This window comes from Cupressus sempervirens, chromosome 3, assembly GCF_028749045.1.
Source record: "Cupressus sempervirens isolate cs-2001-9-10 chromosome 3, ASM2874904v1, whole genome shotgun sequence".
Taxonomy (NCBI): domain Eukaryota; kingdom Viridiplantae; phylum Streptophyta; class Pinopsida; order Cupressales; family Cupressaceae; genus Cupressus; species Cupressus sempervirens.
This window is the reverse complement of record NC_143120.1, coordinates 112,129,081-112,145,944: the sequence shown is the minus strand read 5'-3', so window position 1 is coordinate 112,145,944 and position 16,864 is coordinate 112,129,081. Positions and strand designations below refer to the sequence as shown.

General features: G+C 34.1%; 1 protein-coding gene across 2 annotated transcripts in view; it reads left to right on the top strand.

Annotated features, from left to right (window-relative positions):
• Nucleotides 1–16,864, top strand: part of LOC149565030 (E3 ubiquitin protein ligase RIN2-like) — a 90,931-nt gene that overhangs the window by 30,532 nt on the left and 43,535 nt on the right. For both annotated transcript variants that reach the window (XM_089818578.1, XM_089818577.1), the window contains exons 4-5: nucleotides 5,483–5,569; nucleotides 5,699–5,820. In XM_089818578.1, coding sequence (XP_089674704.1) covers nucleotides 5,483–5,569; nucleotides 5,699–5,820 — 209 coding nt within the window. The remainder of the gene's footprint in view (nucleotides 1–5,482; nucleotides 5,570–5,698; nucleotides 5,821–16,864) is intronic.

Sequence of the window (16,864 nt, the reverse complement as noted above, 5' to 3'; positions counted from 1 at the left end):
CACAAAACATACTGTCATCTCAAAATGGCATCATCATGCAAATATGATAAACTGAACAACATAGTAGTATAGCATCTATGATACTGAAATCAAAGTAAAACATTTGACCCTCAAGGTCAAATCAAAATAACATGAGAACAAGTATCTCTCAAATCAAAATAAAACAAGGTACAAACTGCAAACACTAGAGGCACTATTGCAGAAGATAAATGCTGATGAGCCCGTCTAATGAAATTCAAGGTGCCCATTCATTGAACAAAATAAAATAGCCTATCAATCAAACATTCATGTGCAAGTTTGGGAGGGGGTGTGTAACGCCCCGCTAGGGGATCCAAAAGAACTAACCTAAATTTTTACTAAGTTTGCCAAACATTTTTTTAAAAAGAATAACATACACATCAACCATAAAGTAGCGGAAGCAATAACATGCAATCATAATAAAGCAAACATCATGGATTACATTCCTTAAGGATCCCAAGACGTTGAGTCACATTTAAATTTAAATAATACTAAGTCTAATAAATACCACATCCACATGAAAGAATAGTTACAAGTCCAAGTCCATTTAAATAATATACATTTGTTTCGAATGCCACTTGGCAATAAATTCGAAATGCACAGTCATCCACTGTACATGTTATAGGGTATGAAAGGCTGAAAGAATATACATTAATAAAATAGGTTACATCATCCCTTTCGGATCCATGAAACGAAGTACAATACAAGTAAAAATCATCCGCCATAAAGATATAACCATCCGTCATAAAGATATAACCATCCATCATAATACATAAAGATAGAATGAAAGGAGAAGCAGACGAGAAACTCTAGCCACGGCACAAACGGACGGATCTCAATGGTAAGAGTAAAAAAGCACTATCACCCAACCTTGTGGTAACCCAAAAAGGTCCACTCCCACCACATTGAGGAGATAGTCTCAAGTCCCAAACAGGATATCAATCCCAAAATTAAAGTAATATCTATGTCCTTGAAACCCTAAAAGTAATCTAACTCAAAGGTTCCAAGATAAATCCACATCTAGACCTAGAGGCAAACACAAAAAACGTAGGAAATCTACTTTGTAAGCGGGTAAGTGTCATCGAACGAATCAATGCTCGAGTTGTCTAACTTGACCCCAACTCCTAGTGACTCTATGCGGCACTAGTATCCTTTTGTATTGGCAAGGCATACTAACGATGCATGGTCACAACCAAGCATTATCTCTACTTCTATCCTAGTCTGTACTAGCACTTGAGGCATGAGCGAGAACATACAAAGATACTTATTAGGTTCATTTTATTCCCATTTAGTGTAGTGTTTTCACTTATTAAACAACTTACAATGGGTTAACCTGGCAGCCACTTTGGGCCTCGACCTCCATTGCAAGCCACTTCCTGACATTACATATAGATAACCTACCCTAAGCTCATGAAATCACAAATCAAAGAATCATAGTATATCACCTCAGTCCTATATAAGTGATTGGAAAGCATCAAAAGATAATTCACAATAACCCATCAGTTCTTTATAAGCAACTAGAATACATCCCAAAAAAATACTGATCGAAGACTCAAAAAAGGTTAAGTCAAATATGTCGTAACATCCATCTCGTTATCCCACAAGGACACTAAAAGCAATAAACAACAATATAACCAAACTCATCATAGAGCATACCAATCACATTACCATGGTTGAGTTTAAAAGATCAAAGATCAATTCATCATAATATCACAAATACAGAACTCCCAAGCCTCTGGCAGACGTCCTAAAATTGGTCAACACTCTAGTCAACCAATCCCAAAGCACAGATAACATACAGATAACAGTGTAGGTCGTAGTTTGGTTTGATTTTGAAAGCACATAGTTTTGAGTTATTAAGGTAAAGTTTTCGTTTCAATGTATCTTTCAAGTAGATGAGATTCACAGTTTATCCTTACAATTTAACCCATTTTTATATTTGAATAAAATGCATAATTACCCCTATTCGATTTTAAGTCCATTATTCCAAAATAATTTAGGGGTAATTATTTACTTAAATTATTAAAATAATACTTATTGATTTTCAAATAAAATAATTTACAATTTTATTAAAATCAGTATTATTAATAATAATAAAAAAATAAATTTTAAACTTCATTGAATAACTTCTATTATTAATTAAACTTAATTAAATTACATTATATTAAATAAATTAATAATTATATAAAATGACTATATTAACATTCATTTATTATTTATTAAATTAATAAATATTAATAAAAAATAATAATAATTAATAATTTAAATTTAATATTATAAATTTTTAATAAAACAACTTATAAAATATTAATAATGTAAGCGGTTATTTGAAGGCCTGTCTGCCTTTAAGGCTGTGTGGCTGCCTTGCGGCCGCGGAAGTACAAAGTATTGATGTTGTTGCAGTACCCTGCAGTCAGCGACAATTAAAGCCACCCAAAAAGGTGAGGGGGGGAGGTGGGATGAAATCCTCTACCCTTTCTCTTATTTAATTTTTAAATATTTTAATAGATAAAAATCATTTTTTATAAAAAAACAGTTCCACTCCCAATTTTTGTTTTTAATATATATATTTTTAACAAAATTCCTATCAATACTCTGATAGGAAAAATACAATGAACCTATCAAATTTTTAATTTAAAATTTCCATTCTTTCAAAACCCTTCCCCGTTTAATTTTCAATTTTAAAATCTATTGAAAGAGGATTCTAACGATATTTTTAATCCTCATGTATACAGAAGAAATCAACATGCATACCAATCATTTCAAAATAAAATAATGGAAGATTCATTACAATGAAATTCGGATAAACAATTCAGCAATCACGAAGAAAACATGAATATTTAAATAACGTAATTAACTAGGTGAATCAAAACACAAGAATCTAACTGGTTCTGATGCTAAAATTGCAAACACTCAAAAGATTGTGAGAGAAATTTTTGCTCTCAAAAGCTTCGTTCTGAAAATTTCTTCTCCAAAATTCTCGGTCCCTCTAAAATGGACCCTCAAATGTTGATAGGGAGTTCTCTCTTAAATACGGGGCACTAATTGTGCAATCACCCGAGGGAACTCCTTGATCACAACATTTTAACTATCTATTATCTTTTTCGAAACTTCATGCACACTTAATGCAATTTTAAATATCTTTAATAACTTAATTTCTTTTTTCACTCTTTAATTAATTTATTATATTTTAAACTCATGCATAAGCTTTATGCAATTTAATTAAAATAAACTTTATTAAATAATCTCTTACTCTCTCTTAATAATTTTTCTTGCGTTTTTAATATAATATTTATTAACTTTAAGTAATAATATTATTTAGCATTTATTTAAAAATAAGATCTTTTAAATATATTATTAGTAAATTAATTAAATATTATTACGCTCTCAAATTAGAACTATAATTTCCTCTTTTAAATTTAATTCTTTTTATTTAATTAATTTCCCAATTAATTAAATATTGAAAATATCATAAATTTTTTCGATTAATTAAATCATTACTTTAATCTTTTAATTCGACTTAATTAATAGAAAAATCACCAAAGACCTATACCACGAAATACAAAAACCCATCATAAAATACCACATACAAGATCAAACTAAAGGGTTATAATCACAAATTTACATCATGTGACGCATTTGGAAGGTAATCATCTTAGATACTTGTCATAATTTTCTAGGACAAATGGGTTTAAAGGTTAGGATTTGGACTTAAGAATTTATCTCCGTTCTTGTACCATTGAGATAATGCGATAGGGTACGCTCATCCTGACAATTTAGGGAAATTGATATCTGGTATTTGCAATTTGCATAAAATCCATGCATGTGTAGACACATATATACTAAGCTAAATAGGCAATGGCAAGAAGTGGTGCATTGTGTAGATCCCGACTAGCAGGTGAGTACGACTCTCTTCCTTAACTACATCAGAAACGTCATACATAAAGAAAATATACGCTCACACCATACACATGTAGTGTGGGGTAAGTATCCATAAGAAAACACGTATGATAATCCATCTAACTAATCATCATTTATTAACTGAAATCACTGTAATAATCATCATCATGCATACATGAAGTAAATAGTACCAAGTAGTCTCATCATAAAATCAACTGAATATGAAACAATATTTGATAATCTGAACGATATTGTTACTAATCATCAAGCATAAAACTGGCCTAAAAGAGTTCGGCGATGATAATAAAAATGTAAACTAGGGGCAGGCACTACAGGGGGATGACAAGGGGGACATACAATGAAATGGGGGCATACTACAAATCCTTAGTGGAATAAAAGAGCATAGCATTACAGCACAGACAGAAAAACCAACAAGAAAAACAAAAAGAAAATGTAAGGGCACTCATCCAGTTTGCATCCATTGCTGAACCTTCCAAGTAAGCAGCTGGTGTCAAAAACCGCAAGAAAAAATGAAGGTCTCAGTTGATTACAGTCCTTTAATTATGCGAGTCAGGAATGCTACCAAAAGCTGAAAACCATCTGTTGCAGTTCGGACACAACTATACATCCTTTATGACCTACAATGACCATAGCATTGAAGCTTGAACATCATAACAACAATAAAAAGAAAACAAAATGGCAAGGGAATTCATCCTATTCACGTCCATTTCTGACATCCAAAACCATGGCCAGATGTGAAACAATAAAGATAAAAGCAAGCCATCGGTTGATTATAGACCTGTACCTATTTTAGTCAAGAAACTGTTCAAAAAGAAAATATCATTTGTATATTCCTTGAAATTATATTTTATTATCACCCAGGCCAAAGAAAAGTATACCTGATGCAAATGTGGAAACTCCAAACTCACGGTGAACAAAGTGGGTTTGTTCGTAAGTATATTGAATGTCATAACTTCTGTGTAATGCAGTTACCTGAAAGAAATATCAAAGGTTTGCTCTTTCCCAGAAAATACCAATTTCCCAAAGAACGAAGTGTATTGTCCCCTTATGTGTCCCCTTAGGGATATACCAAAAATTTATTCAGAATAACAATGACAATAACGTAATTTATTTGCCAGAGTATTTTCTTAAATTTAAAGGGAGTTTTTTAGCCCAAATTACGTAGACATCTGTGGAATGGATGGAGTATGCAATCACTCTGTTGTCTACTTCTACGTGAATATTAATTGAAATTTTTTAGTCCAAACTAAGTAGACATCTTTGGAATGAATGGAGGATGCAATCACTTTGTTCTCAACTTCTTAGTATCATAATTTTGTTATTAGCAGGGGTTGTGGCTTGCCATGAAGATTTATCGAGGAAAAATGTTAATCATTGGATGGATAATATTAAAGGACATTTTTGAGCTCAAACTAATAAAACATCTGTGAAAAAGATGGAGTCTCCTATTGCTTAGTTCTCTATCTTTAACCTTAAATATGAAATGACATATTTGAAAATACTCCAAGGGCATAATCTGATTATCACTAGATGGCCTGAGCAGGGGATTTTTCTTATATGGATAGTACAGCCAGATATTGTGCAAATCACCTTATGGTTGACTTGGTTCTCAGTTCTGGGATCTCTCAAGGTAATTACTGTATTTTTTTTGTTATTTTCATTTAAGGAATATATGTCTGTTTTACATTATTATTATGAGGAGCTATTTTTTCTCTTTAGTTCTACCAAATTACTAATATCTAGTTGTTGACTTCATCAGATGTTTCAGGGACTGGCAAAAGATCGCCTTGAGCGACTGAATGCTTCTCCTTCCGCAACACCATGGGCTCATTTAAGAGTGTTTTCTGTACTAGTATTGATTCTTTTCTCTGATTTATTCTGGTAATTTGTAGCTCATGTCTTATTTTACATAAAGTGTTACTATTTGTGTTGCTTGGTGTCTATCTTTATTTCCCTAAATTTGTCTGAACTTTTTCAGTAAGTGAAATGAGTTGTTCTTTTCATGCCAATGCTTGAGTGTTTGCAAGAATAACATTGATTCCAAACTTTTTAACCAATTGCTGCCGTATATGGCAAATCTGAAACATTGAAGGCACTTTCTTAAGTGCTATCTTTTAAGCTATGTCAAAACTCAAAAGGTTTGAGTTCGAGTTCAAGTTTGGCAATAATATAATTCAGATGAGATTTGGCAAGGAGAAAAAATCATGATTAAATTTGCCTTTATTAATTTAAGAATTTCAAAATAGTAATATGCTTAAAAATGTAATTTAAATATTGTAAATACTAAATACATTTAATAGATCTCTAACTTACCTTATATAAATTTAAGAATAAATTTTAATATAAATATTATAAATACTTAATGTATTCAATTAGATATCTAATTATCAATATTTTACATTACATATTTAAAAGATCAAATTCTAACATATAAAAATCAAAACAATGTTGATAAATCAATAATATGCTAAATATTAAAAAAAAAGTAAATAAAGAAAAAAGAACAAAACATAAAAACAAATTGAACATAAATATGGACTCAGGAAACATAAATACAGACTCAGGAACTAGTTAACACATTTTTCTCATAATTAAAAGGGAGTATTGATTAAAGACGTATAATGATTATATAGCTATGTTGCATGGGTACTCATACCAATACCCTTGGGATGCATACTGGGTACTGGTACAGATACCCAAGTACTGGGTACTCAGTGGAGAGCATCAAAGCTAAGGACCTTGATTATGGCTTCTGATTTTTGTTTCAGGTTTTTGTTCGCATATCAGCTTGTTATTTATCATGCTTATTTCAATATGTAATCACTAATCAGTTTTGAGACTTTTGTGCAATGCTTGTATGACATTTCAATTTGTGTACTTAATCTTGTAAGTTACTGTTTGACAGTAAAATTTATCACTTTTCTTGTTTGAAAAACTCAATGTCATTATATTTCCAGATTTTCTAAAAAAACAAATATGATATTTTAAAAAAATTGATGCAGCTAAAGTACCCCATTTCCTATTTTGAAAATAATAACTTTACTAGTACCTGTCCCCATCTCCAAAGTATCCAAGTACCCCCCCTCTCTGTGCAACCTTGTTCTGTGTGCAACATTGTTACATAGAAAAGCATCATTTATAATTCTTGCTACAGGTTTTTATGCACCATTCAGGCCCTACTATCATTAATTATTTATATTTACAATTTAGGAGCTGAGTCCAGCTTTAGACACTTGGTTTGTAAATTTTCAAATTCTCAACTTGTGTAATTCCCAATTCATACCCAGATTTGTCTGACCTATGGTGGGTTTTCCCCACCGAGAGCTGGGGAAAAAAAGGTGGGTTTTACCCACTTTTTGATGGGGCAAGAGTAGGCATTGGTGGCACTGGCTGCAGAAGGGAGTTGGTAAAATTTGTTAGTTGTAGAAAAGTTAGTTGGAGAAAAGAATCTGTATCCAACAGGGCAGATGTTGAAAAGACCAGAATGGAGCTTGCAAGATGTTGTTTAATCTGAAAAATATAGCTGAAAATGTGTTTTAATAATTTTTTTTTGATAAAAATACTCCAACCAATTCTTTTTTATATAAATTTAAAGGTGCTGTTTAATCTGAAAAATATAGCTGAAAATGTGTTTTAAAAATAATTTTTGATAAAAGAAACTCGAACCTATTTTTTTATATAAATTTAAAGGTGAACTGAAACGTTTTTCTGAGTTTCTTAAAAATTTGTTGAATTTCAAATTTTTATGGATGAAATCTGGCAAACCCTGTGAGATAGCTTTTAAGTGTTCCAAAGCAAGAGAACTATTATGCAAGTTTTAAAATTTGACACATTTTGCTTGCCAGTGGGGTTTACTAATCCAAACTTCTAGTTTTATAAGGCCATGTTGCTAGAGATTGAATCTTGATTTGAACAGATAAGAAAAACAGAAAACATTCCTTTGTATATTGAGGAAGGAAAATTGCATGACAACAGTAACTATCCATTAGCAATCAATTATCTTCTTTTAAAAACTACTCGTGATTCAATTAAATTATCATAAACTAAATGCGATGATTGTTTGGAAAGACGTCTTAGGCTCCATTGTAACTATTGATCATATCTATACAAAAACCTCTTGCGACTTAAGTGTCATGATCAAACTGCAGCAATTGTTTGGGAAGACCTCTTAAACATGAAATTATGTTCTAAATGTTATTGTTCCCATTTTGTATGAGTCTAGTATAAGAAATGAAAGGGATCACTATCTTCAGATTAGGAGGGAAAACTCATTCCAAGGCAGTTTAACAGAAATGAAGACTACCAAGTTCTTAATTTCATGCCTATCAGAAATTCATATAATTGTCCCACTCTTCTATGTGGTATGTCTCATAGCTTGTTTCTCACAAGCTATGGGTTTTCCCTTCTGTTGAATTGCTTTGGCTAGATGCAGCATCCAAAGTTCCAGATAGGCACAGAATTTAGATTCCCTGGTCTGACAATATTCTCAATACAATAAGTAGATGCTTGTATCAGAAATTCCTTCTCAATTTATCAACTAATTGATTCTGATAAAACCATGGCAGCAAGCTTTGTGAGCAATTGTGAATTACAAAATTTGGAGGCAGACCAAGTCACTTCCCAGACCAATTTGAGCCCAATTAGTGCAAAAGGCTTGCGCAGACATTTTTTCATTGAGATTATACAATTTTTATAGACTACTTAAATATATTAATGATAAAGAAAGACAACTGAATTTTCTCTCACATAATCAGGAATGAATCTATTTACCATCCCTGATGCTTCAGCCACTTCAAGTATTAGCTTCTTTATCAATAGCCTCTGAGTTGGCCCTGTGCCGTAGGTTACTCTCGACTTCGTCTTTGATTAGATTTTATTTTAATTTCTTGTTGATCAGAAAAAATGATACTAATTTCCTCACAGTTACTTGGTAGAAATGGTATTTTGAAAGATTCCCATTTCCAGGAATAATAATAAACGAATAGGGAAGAGCTGAAGGCCGGTCTTGCTTGATAGATTTTTTATTAGAGATGGATCAGTTAACTTCAGTTTGAGCATAGACATCTGAGAAAAAACATCAGCAATGCACTGTACCCAAGGAACACAATGCCCAGTCTGCCATGCCACAAGTCAGCGATTGGAAATCCTGTTAAGGGGATGATTCTGAGACATCCTAATGAAGTTGAACATCCTCCAGGGATGACATGTCCATCCATTTCGACATCTTCTTGAGACAGTGCCAGGGATGTGAGAACTTCCTCATTGGCCATTAACATAAAAATAATGAAGGAAAAGAAACTTGAAATAAAGATCAATGGAGGGACCTTGAAGCCCCTGAAGTGTTATATTGACATTTTGAACTTGTATTTTGTAACTTTATACCTATCGTTGATGATGTCAGTTGGATCATTGGATTTACATTATAACTTCAGCCATCTGTAACACGCATTATTTACAATTGAAAAAATGATAATTTGAACTGACCTTAATAATTTAAGTTATAATATCATTCAATTTTGCATCATGGATCATGTTATATAATTAAAATATATCAACTTTTGCTTCTTCTGATTCACTTGAGTTAGTTTTTATTTTTTTTCATTTACATTATTCAGTGAGTTAGTTTTTTTCATTTTCATTTACATTATTCAGTGGTCATTATTTCGGTTTTGTTTTCTATATTAAATTTTTCTTTTATAGAAACTAAGCTTCATTGTGTAAGGTGAAATATGGATGTACTTAGTATGAACTCAATTTTCTTGTCTGTATGGTTTAAAATTGTTCGTACTTGTAATTAATCCAAATATTAACAACTAGCAAAGGAGGAATCCATTACAAGTGAAATTGTTATGCCACTGCTAATGGATATTAAAGAATTTAATCGAACCGGGAAACTTGGCGAAAAAGCATACCTTGGGGCTGCTATTAAAGGAAAGGCAAGGTTATTGGTGGCACAAATGAGGACGGGATCTCATCAACTTAGGTGCGAGATGGGAAGATGGAAGAGGCCCAAAGAGACATGGGAGCAGAGAATTTGCATATTTTGCAGGTCTGGAGCAGTTGAAACAGAATGACACTCTCTCAGAATGCATGGCATACAACATTTGATCTCTCTATGATATCATCTTGAGGGCGGACAACATGCATAGTTTATTTGAAGGGGGTAAGATAAAACAGATTGCTGGTTTTTTGGTTAAGATACATACCAAAAGATTAGAAATGGAAAGGAATTCAGAAATTATCTAGTACGGTTGCTCTTCGGTCCCTTAGATTTCTTTTGTCTTGTGGACGTCATTAAAAAGCATTCATTCATGAGTAATACTTGTAAAAGAAATGTTAGAATTAAACAATAGCAAGATAAACTATAATATTCTAGCCCAATTTCTAACCCAAGCCTTAAGGACATCTCCAAATTGTGTTCCTAACCCATCGTTATTCCACCATCTTCTTTGGAGTGCACCCCCTAAGGTTTTTTCTTGGAAGGGACATTCCCTTATCACAAAGTAATTGGTGAAATACTTGTTTATTATTAATAGAGACCGAGAGGTCAATATATACAAAAAAATTGAATGATGTTTCCTTAGGAAATGATTGTAAAGAATAGAAACATTCTATTCTAGCTAAAAGAAAGCTAAAGAAAGCTAACAGATAATTACAGACTAACTAATATTAGAAACATCGTAATATTTACAATAGATTACAAATAGATAACTATTAACTAATAATAAAAGCTTGTCTATTATCATAATACCCTTCCTTAATGGATAATCTATCCTCAACACCAAACTTTCCTCTTTATTTGACAAACTTATCAAGACCAAGAGGCTTGGTGAGAATGTTTGTAGTTTGATCCGTTGTAGGAACATACTGCAAGTCTATTGTCGCGTTTTCAACCAGCTGTTGTATGTAGTGATAGTGTACATCCACATGCTTGGTTTGTTAATGGAAGACTGGATTTTGTGCTAACTTGATAACGCCTTCGTTATCAACAAACAATGTGGTCAGTCCAGTTGGTGACATCTACATATCCCCAAGCATCCGACGAAGCCAAACAATTTCACAACTTACTTTGGTTGTCCCTTTGTATTCAACCTCTGTAGAGGAGAGAGAATCTGCCTGCTGCTTCTTATTGGTCCATGTGACAACACTGGATCCCAAACTAAACACATATCCAAAAGTTGACTTTTTATCGTCAACAGAGCCTGCCCAATTTGAATTTGTGAATCCAATGAGTCTAGGATTAGAAATCTAAGAGTAAATGAGTCAATAATCGTAAGTGCCCTTAACATAACGAAGCACATGTTTTGTTGTCATCCAATGATCAGCCTTAGGAGCTGTCATAAAATGTGAGATGTAGCTAACTGCAAAGCTGATATTAGGCCTAGTGGTAGCAAAGAGATAGATGAGACTGCCTACTAGTTGCTAGTATGTAGTATCATCAACAGGAGGAGAATCAGACTTGGCTGATAACTTGAGACCTTTCTCCATGGGTGTAGATGTAGGCTTGCAATCTTGCATACATAATTTGTCTAACAGAGCCCTGACATATTTGGACTACTTGAGATGAATATACTAGAAGACTGTTGCCAAGCCTCAACACTTAGGCAATAGTGCATGAGCCCAAGGTCAGTCATATCAAAAGACTGACATAAATTTTGTTTGATTCCCTGAATCAAAGATGCTGAATTGCCAATGATGATAAAATCATCCACATAAGTAACCAGAAGGATGACGTCACTACTAGTAGTCTTGATGTTCAAATTTGAGTCTAAAGAACTTTGGAAGCCTTGATCACTGAGTTACTTATCAATTTTCATGTACTTGCTCGAGGGGCCTGCTTCAAGCCATAGAGAACTTTCACTAATCTGAGAACCTGATGTTCTTTACTGGCAACCTTGAAACCAGTGGTTGCGTCATGTAGACCTCTTCATGGAGATCATTGAGGAAAGCACTCTTGATGTTCATCTGATGGACCTTCCAACCAAACCGTGCTGCCATGGCTAGGACTAATCTGATTGTGCTCATCTTTGCAGTAGGAGCAAAGGTCTCCACATAAAAGCCCTTTGCAACTAAATGAGCTTTGTACTTATCCAAAGCACCATCAGATTTACATTTGATTTTGTAAACCCATTTGCAGCCAATGGGTTTCTTCCTTGGTGGAAGATCAGAAAGGACCTAGGTTTTATTCTTTAACAAGCTCTGATGTCAAAATGTCATGATTTGTTCCCACTCTGGAATTCCTTTATCATTGGAATATGTTTGAGGTTCAAACACACGATGAATGTTGGCCATGAGAGCAAAGTTAACGAATTTTCTCTTTTTCCGAGTAGTTCTCCCATCAATGAACTCATCATCACGAAGATCAGTAAGTGTCTTAGCCCACCACTTAGGCCGGAGAGGAGAATGACCAGCAATAGTTTCAGGAGATTCTCTATGATCAGGTTCCTCATCAGAAGAACCTGGATCAAACTCAGGTGAAGCATCTACAAATCTGGGTGCTGAGTGATCCTGCAGGAGAAGGTGGAGGTGTTTGTACAAGGATCATTGGAATAACTAGCACTGTAGGAGCTACAGGAGCCCTCCCATCAGGTGGACTTAATGGACTTACTCCCAAATCATGAGCCTTCATAGGCTGGTTTGCTGGATCAGGAACATGAGAAACATGCATGAATGGTGCTTGCTGCTCATCAAAGACTACATCACGACTGTACAGGAGATGAGATGTCTTAGTGTCAATCAAGCGATAGGCTTTGTGAAGACTACTGTATCCAACAAGCATGAGTTTCTAACTCTTGTCATCCAACTTGGTGCGTGATGCGTCAAGGATCCAAACAAAGGCAAGGGAACCAAAAACTTTCAGGTGACTGATTTTGGGCTTGCGACCTGACCAGGCCTCATTTGGTGTCTTACCTTTGACCTCCTTTGTGGGTGATTGGTTCAAAAGATAAATCGCAGTGTTAACTGCTTCTGCCTAGAACTTCTTTGGAACATGTCTGTGCTTGAGCATGGATTGAAACATCTTGATGATTTTTTTGTTTTGACATTCAACAACTTCAACTACAATGTTTTGTTGTGGTGTGTGGGGTGTGGTTAATTGACGCTTAATGCCATGAGTATCACAGAAGCTAGAGAAGTCATTAGAACAATATTCCCCCCATCGTCTAGTCTAAGAGTACTAATAGATTTCCCAGACTCTTTTGACTAAAGGTTTAAACTTTTGAGATATAGAAATGTATTTGATTTCTTGTTAAGAAAATGTACCTATATTTTTTTGTTGGAATCATCAACAAACAACATAAAATACCTAGACCCAAAAACAACAAGAGTGGCTATAGGCCCACAAATATCGGCATGAACAAGCTAAAGTAACTGAGAAGCTCACCATGAATCGTCACTGGTGAAAAGTGTGCGATGTTGCTTCCCAAACCGACATGCATTACAAACTCTAAGTTGCTGAGTCTAAATCTGTGGCAAACCGACGACAAGCTCTCAAGCAAGTTGAGAGAGATAATGCACATTTAAGTGCCCATATCGCTGATGCCAAAGTGTGCTAACAAAAGACCACCGAGTCACCAGAACAAGAAAGTTGGAAAAGATCGTGATCCTCAAGACCTACTATATCAACAGACCGAATCGCCGTATCAGTGATGGTATAGTGATGTGAATTGAAGGTGACATCCAACTGTGGAGAATGTCGCAGTAATTGATTGATTGAGAGTAGATTTAGTTCCATCCTTGGAACGTAGTACACATCGAGGAAAATGAGATTCCTCCCAACAGATTGAATTCGAGTAAGGCTAGTAGTCAATGAACCAGTCTTGACGGTGGGTGAAATGACAAGAGCACTTGAATCAATATACAAGGCAGACAACTTCACATGATCTGCTAGTCTTTTAGCCATGAAGGCGTAAAAGGTAGATTCTGTCTGCTCAGTGCACTCTGCACTGTTCGCTTTAGGCTGCGAACTTGATTGCTTAGATTGGGTAGCTAAGCGTTTCTGACATTCAACGTTCATGTGACTAGACTTGTGGCAATAGTTGCATTGAATGTTCTTCTGGGAGCCTTCTGAAGCTGGAGTAGAGGACTTTTGCTGAGATTTGCCTTTATCCTTCTGAAAGGATGTAGTAGCCAAGGCTTGCTCTATGGAGATGGAGCTAGAATTGCTATCGAATTGTTGTTTCCGTCGATCTTTCTGAAGTTGTGCAAAGATCTATGAACTTTAGATCAACACCAAAAGACGTGATATTGAGAGTTTCAATAAAATGCTCGGAGGACTTGGGTAAACTCTAGAGAGTGATAACCACAATGTCTTCTTCCTCCATTGTGTAACCAATGACAAGCAATTGATCATGGATTTCTTGAATCCTATTCAGGTGAGCCTAGAGTGATGTTTGCTCATGCATGATAATAGAAAACATAGTGGTCTTCAAAAAGAAAGCTTTGCTTTTGTTAGAAGTCTCATGTAGATTCTTGAGATGTGCCCATATCTTGACAACTGTCTTGCTGGAAGGAATCTAAGAGTTGATTATTAGCTACAAATAATTTGAGAAGCACCACCGCCTTTCGATTATTTAGATTCCATGTATCCTGATCAGTACCAGGGGTAGTCGGACGCTCTGTAACACCTAGAATAATTTGATCAGTATTCCTATAATTAAAAATTGCTATTATCTATTGCTTCCAAGTGCCATAATTCCAACCATTGAATTTTGAATTGCCCTTGAGCAAAATATTAATTAGAGATGCCATAGCATGTTTTACAATGAAAAAGCGTGAACATTTGTGAAGGCACTTACTTTGAGGCAAAAAAATGGAAGACAGAAAATTTGAAGGGGTACCTAGAGGATAGCTCAAAAAAACTCAGAAAGAATATGTTGTCGGTTTGTGGATATGCCGGTTCAAAAATCGAGGCACAAAAATTGAGGCACCCAGAAAAATCCTACGACAACCTAGTTGAGCTCTCAAAAACCCACCAAGAATTTGTAATCGAATTTTTTTTGGAGCCCAAAAATTAGGTTTTTAGAAGAAAACTCTAGTCGACAACCATGGGAGGTAGAAGTTGCAAAAAAGATGGAAACCATAGGCAAAAAATCGATTGATTTTTCCAGAGAAGGTTGTTGCTTGCAGAAAAGTCTAGGAGTTGTAGAGATGTCATGAATTTTTAGGGTTTTAGCAGCAAAAATAACGTCACTTTTGAGAACGCGTGGGAGTTGAATGTGATTGCGATTTTTAGGCTATCGAACTAGAGAAGTCATGTATTTATAGTTAAAAAGATCGAGTGGTGCAAAAGATTTTCTAGATGCAAGCCAGAAGAATCAATCATGATTTTAGAGACTTTTTTCCTCCAAAAAACCCTAGACGAAACTCAGGTTTTGACAGAGGAAATTCTGAAAAAAATGGAAACCCTAGACGGGTTGTAGAGAAAATCTTAGAATAATTTTGAAAAACTAAATAACTTTGATAGAAATTATAATTTTTTTTGCTGATACCATATTACGAAGTAATTGGTGAAATACTTGCTTATTATTAATAGAGACTAAGAGGTCAATAGATAAAAAAGAATTGAACGATGTTTCTTTAGTATAACTATAGACTAACTAAAATTGGAAACATTCTAATATTTACAATAGATTACAAATAGATAACCATTAACTAATAATAGAACCTTATCTATTATCGTAAATTCCCTATCTATGGCCTTATCACATATGCATATGTTGACTCATTAGAATATTCTGGTCACTATATCAATCTCAGTCATGTTGGTCAGCTGGAGAAAAATCTCACATATTGACATTATAGAGATTATATCCATCCATGTGGTGTCGGCCAAATCGGAATCACACCCATCTCCGGTAATGACACTAAATATTCATCTCTGTCATGTCAGCTAAATGGGGAATTACACCCATCTCTCACACTGACACCAATGAGTTCAAGGTCACTTTCCTCCCTTCATTAGGGACTATTGATCATTTTATGAAATATTAAATACTTTAATAAACAAAACATCATCTCTATAATATTTATTTTAGTGATTTCATAATGTTCTATGTATGTATGCTTATATACATATATATCATTTATTTCAGTGTCATAGTATCCGTTGATAGTATTATATTGACATATAAATGAATTGAAAAATAAAGCATACACAGACACACACCCCTTAATTAATTATATGCCCACTTTTACATATAAATGAATTGAAAAATAAAGTGCGTGCGCGCACACGCACACACATACCTTAATCAGTTCTATGCCTGCTTGTACATATATGACTGTGACCACCTGTTAGGGGATATTCTTTCCTTTGACTTGACTGCATACATAAGGGAGATTTGTATGTTTTATACTTACTTTATTCACTTCATTCTTCTTTGGTGCTTATTACTTTCTTTTCGTCTATTGCTATGCACTCTTTTGGAGAATGATTTTGATCTCCCAATATTGAAGGGATTGCATCTCTTGAATGTTGAAGAGACATATCTCTTCGAAATCATAACTCTTCCTATTATAACGAATTGTTTATACAAATTGTATCTCTTTACGATATCAATTAGTTTACTTTATACAAATTGTATCTCTTTATGATATTAATTAGTTTACTTATAGAATTGGTGCTTTGATGAGCATTTGTCAACCTTTCTTTGATTACTTTCTTTATCGTTTGGATTGTGCTTGTCAATTAAAAACATTGCTCTGCAATTGTTGTTTACATATTATCCAATTAGTGGATTGCTTATTGTAATCAACTCTTATATTTGACTGGTTGATCTGTTGGGTCTTCATGTGTGATCGATCTTTCATTGAACAATGTTGGATAATTGATATGCTTTGCTAACTTTTTGTAAATCGATCCCAAGTCTATCAGATCGATATTTACCACAATGACTAATCTTTTGTGATGAGCACATAATCTGAG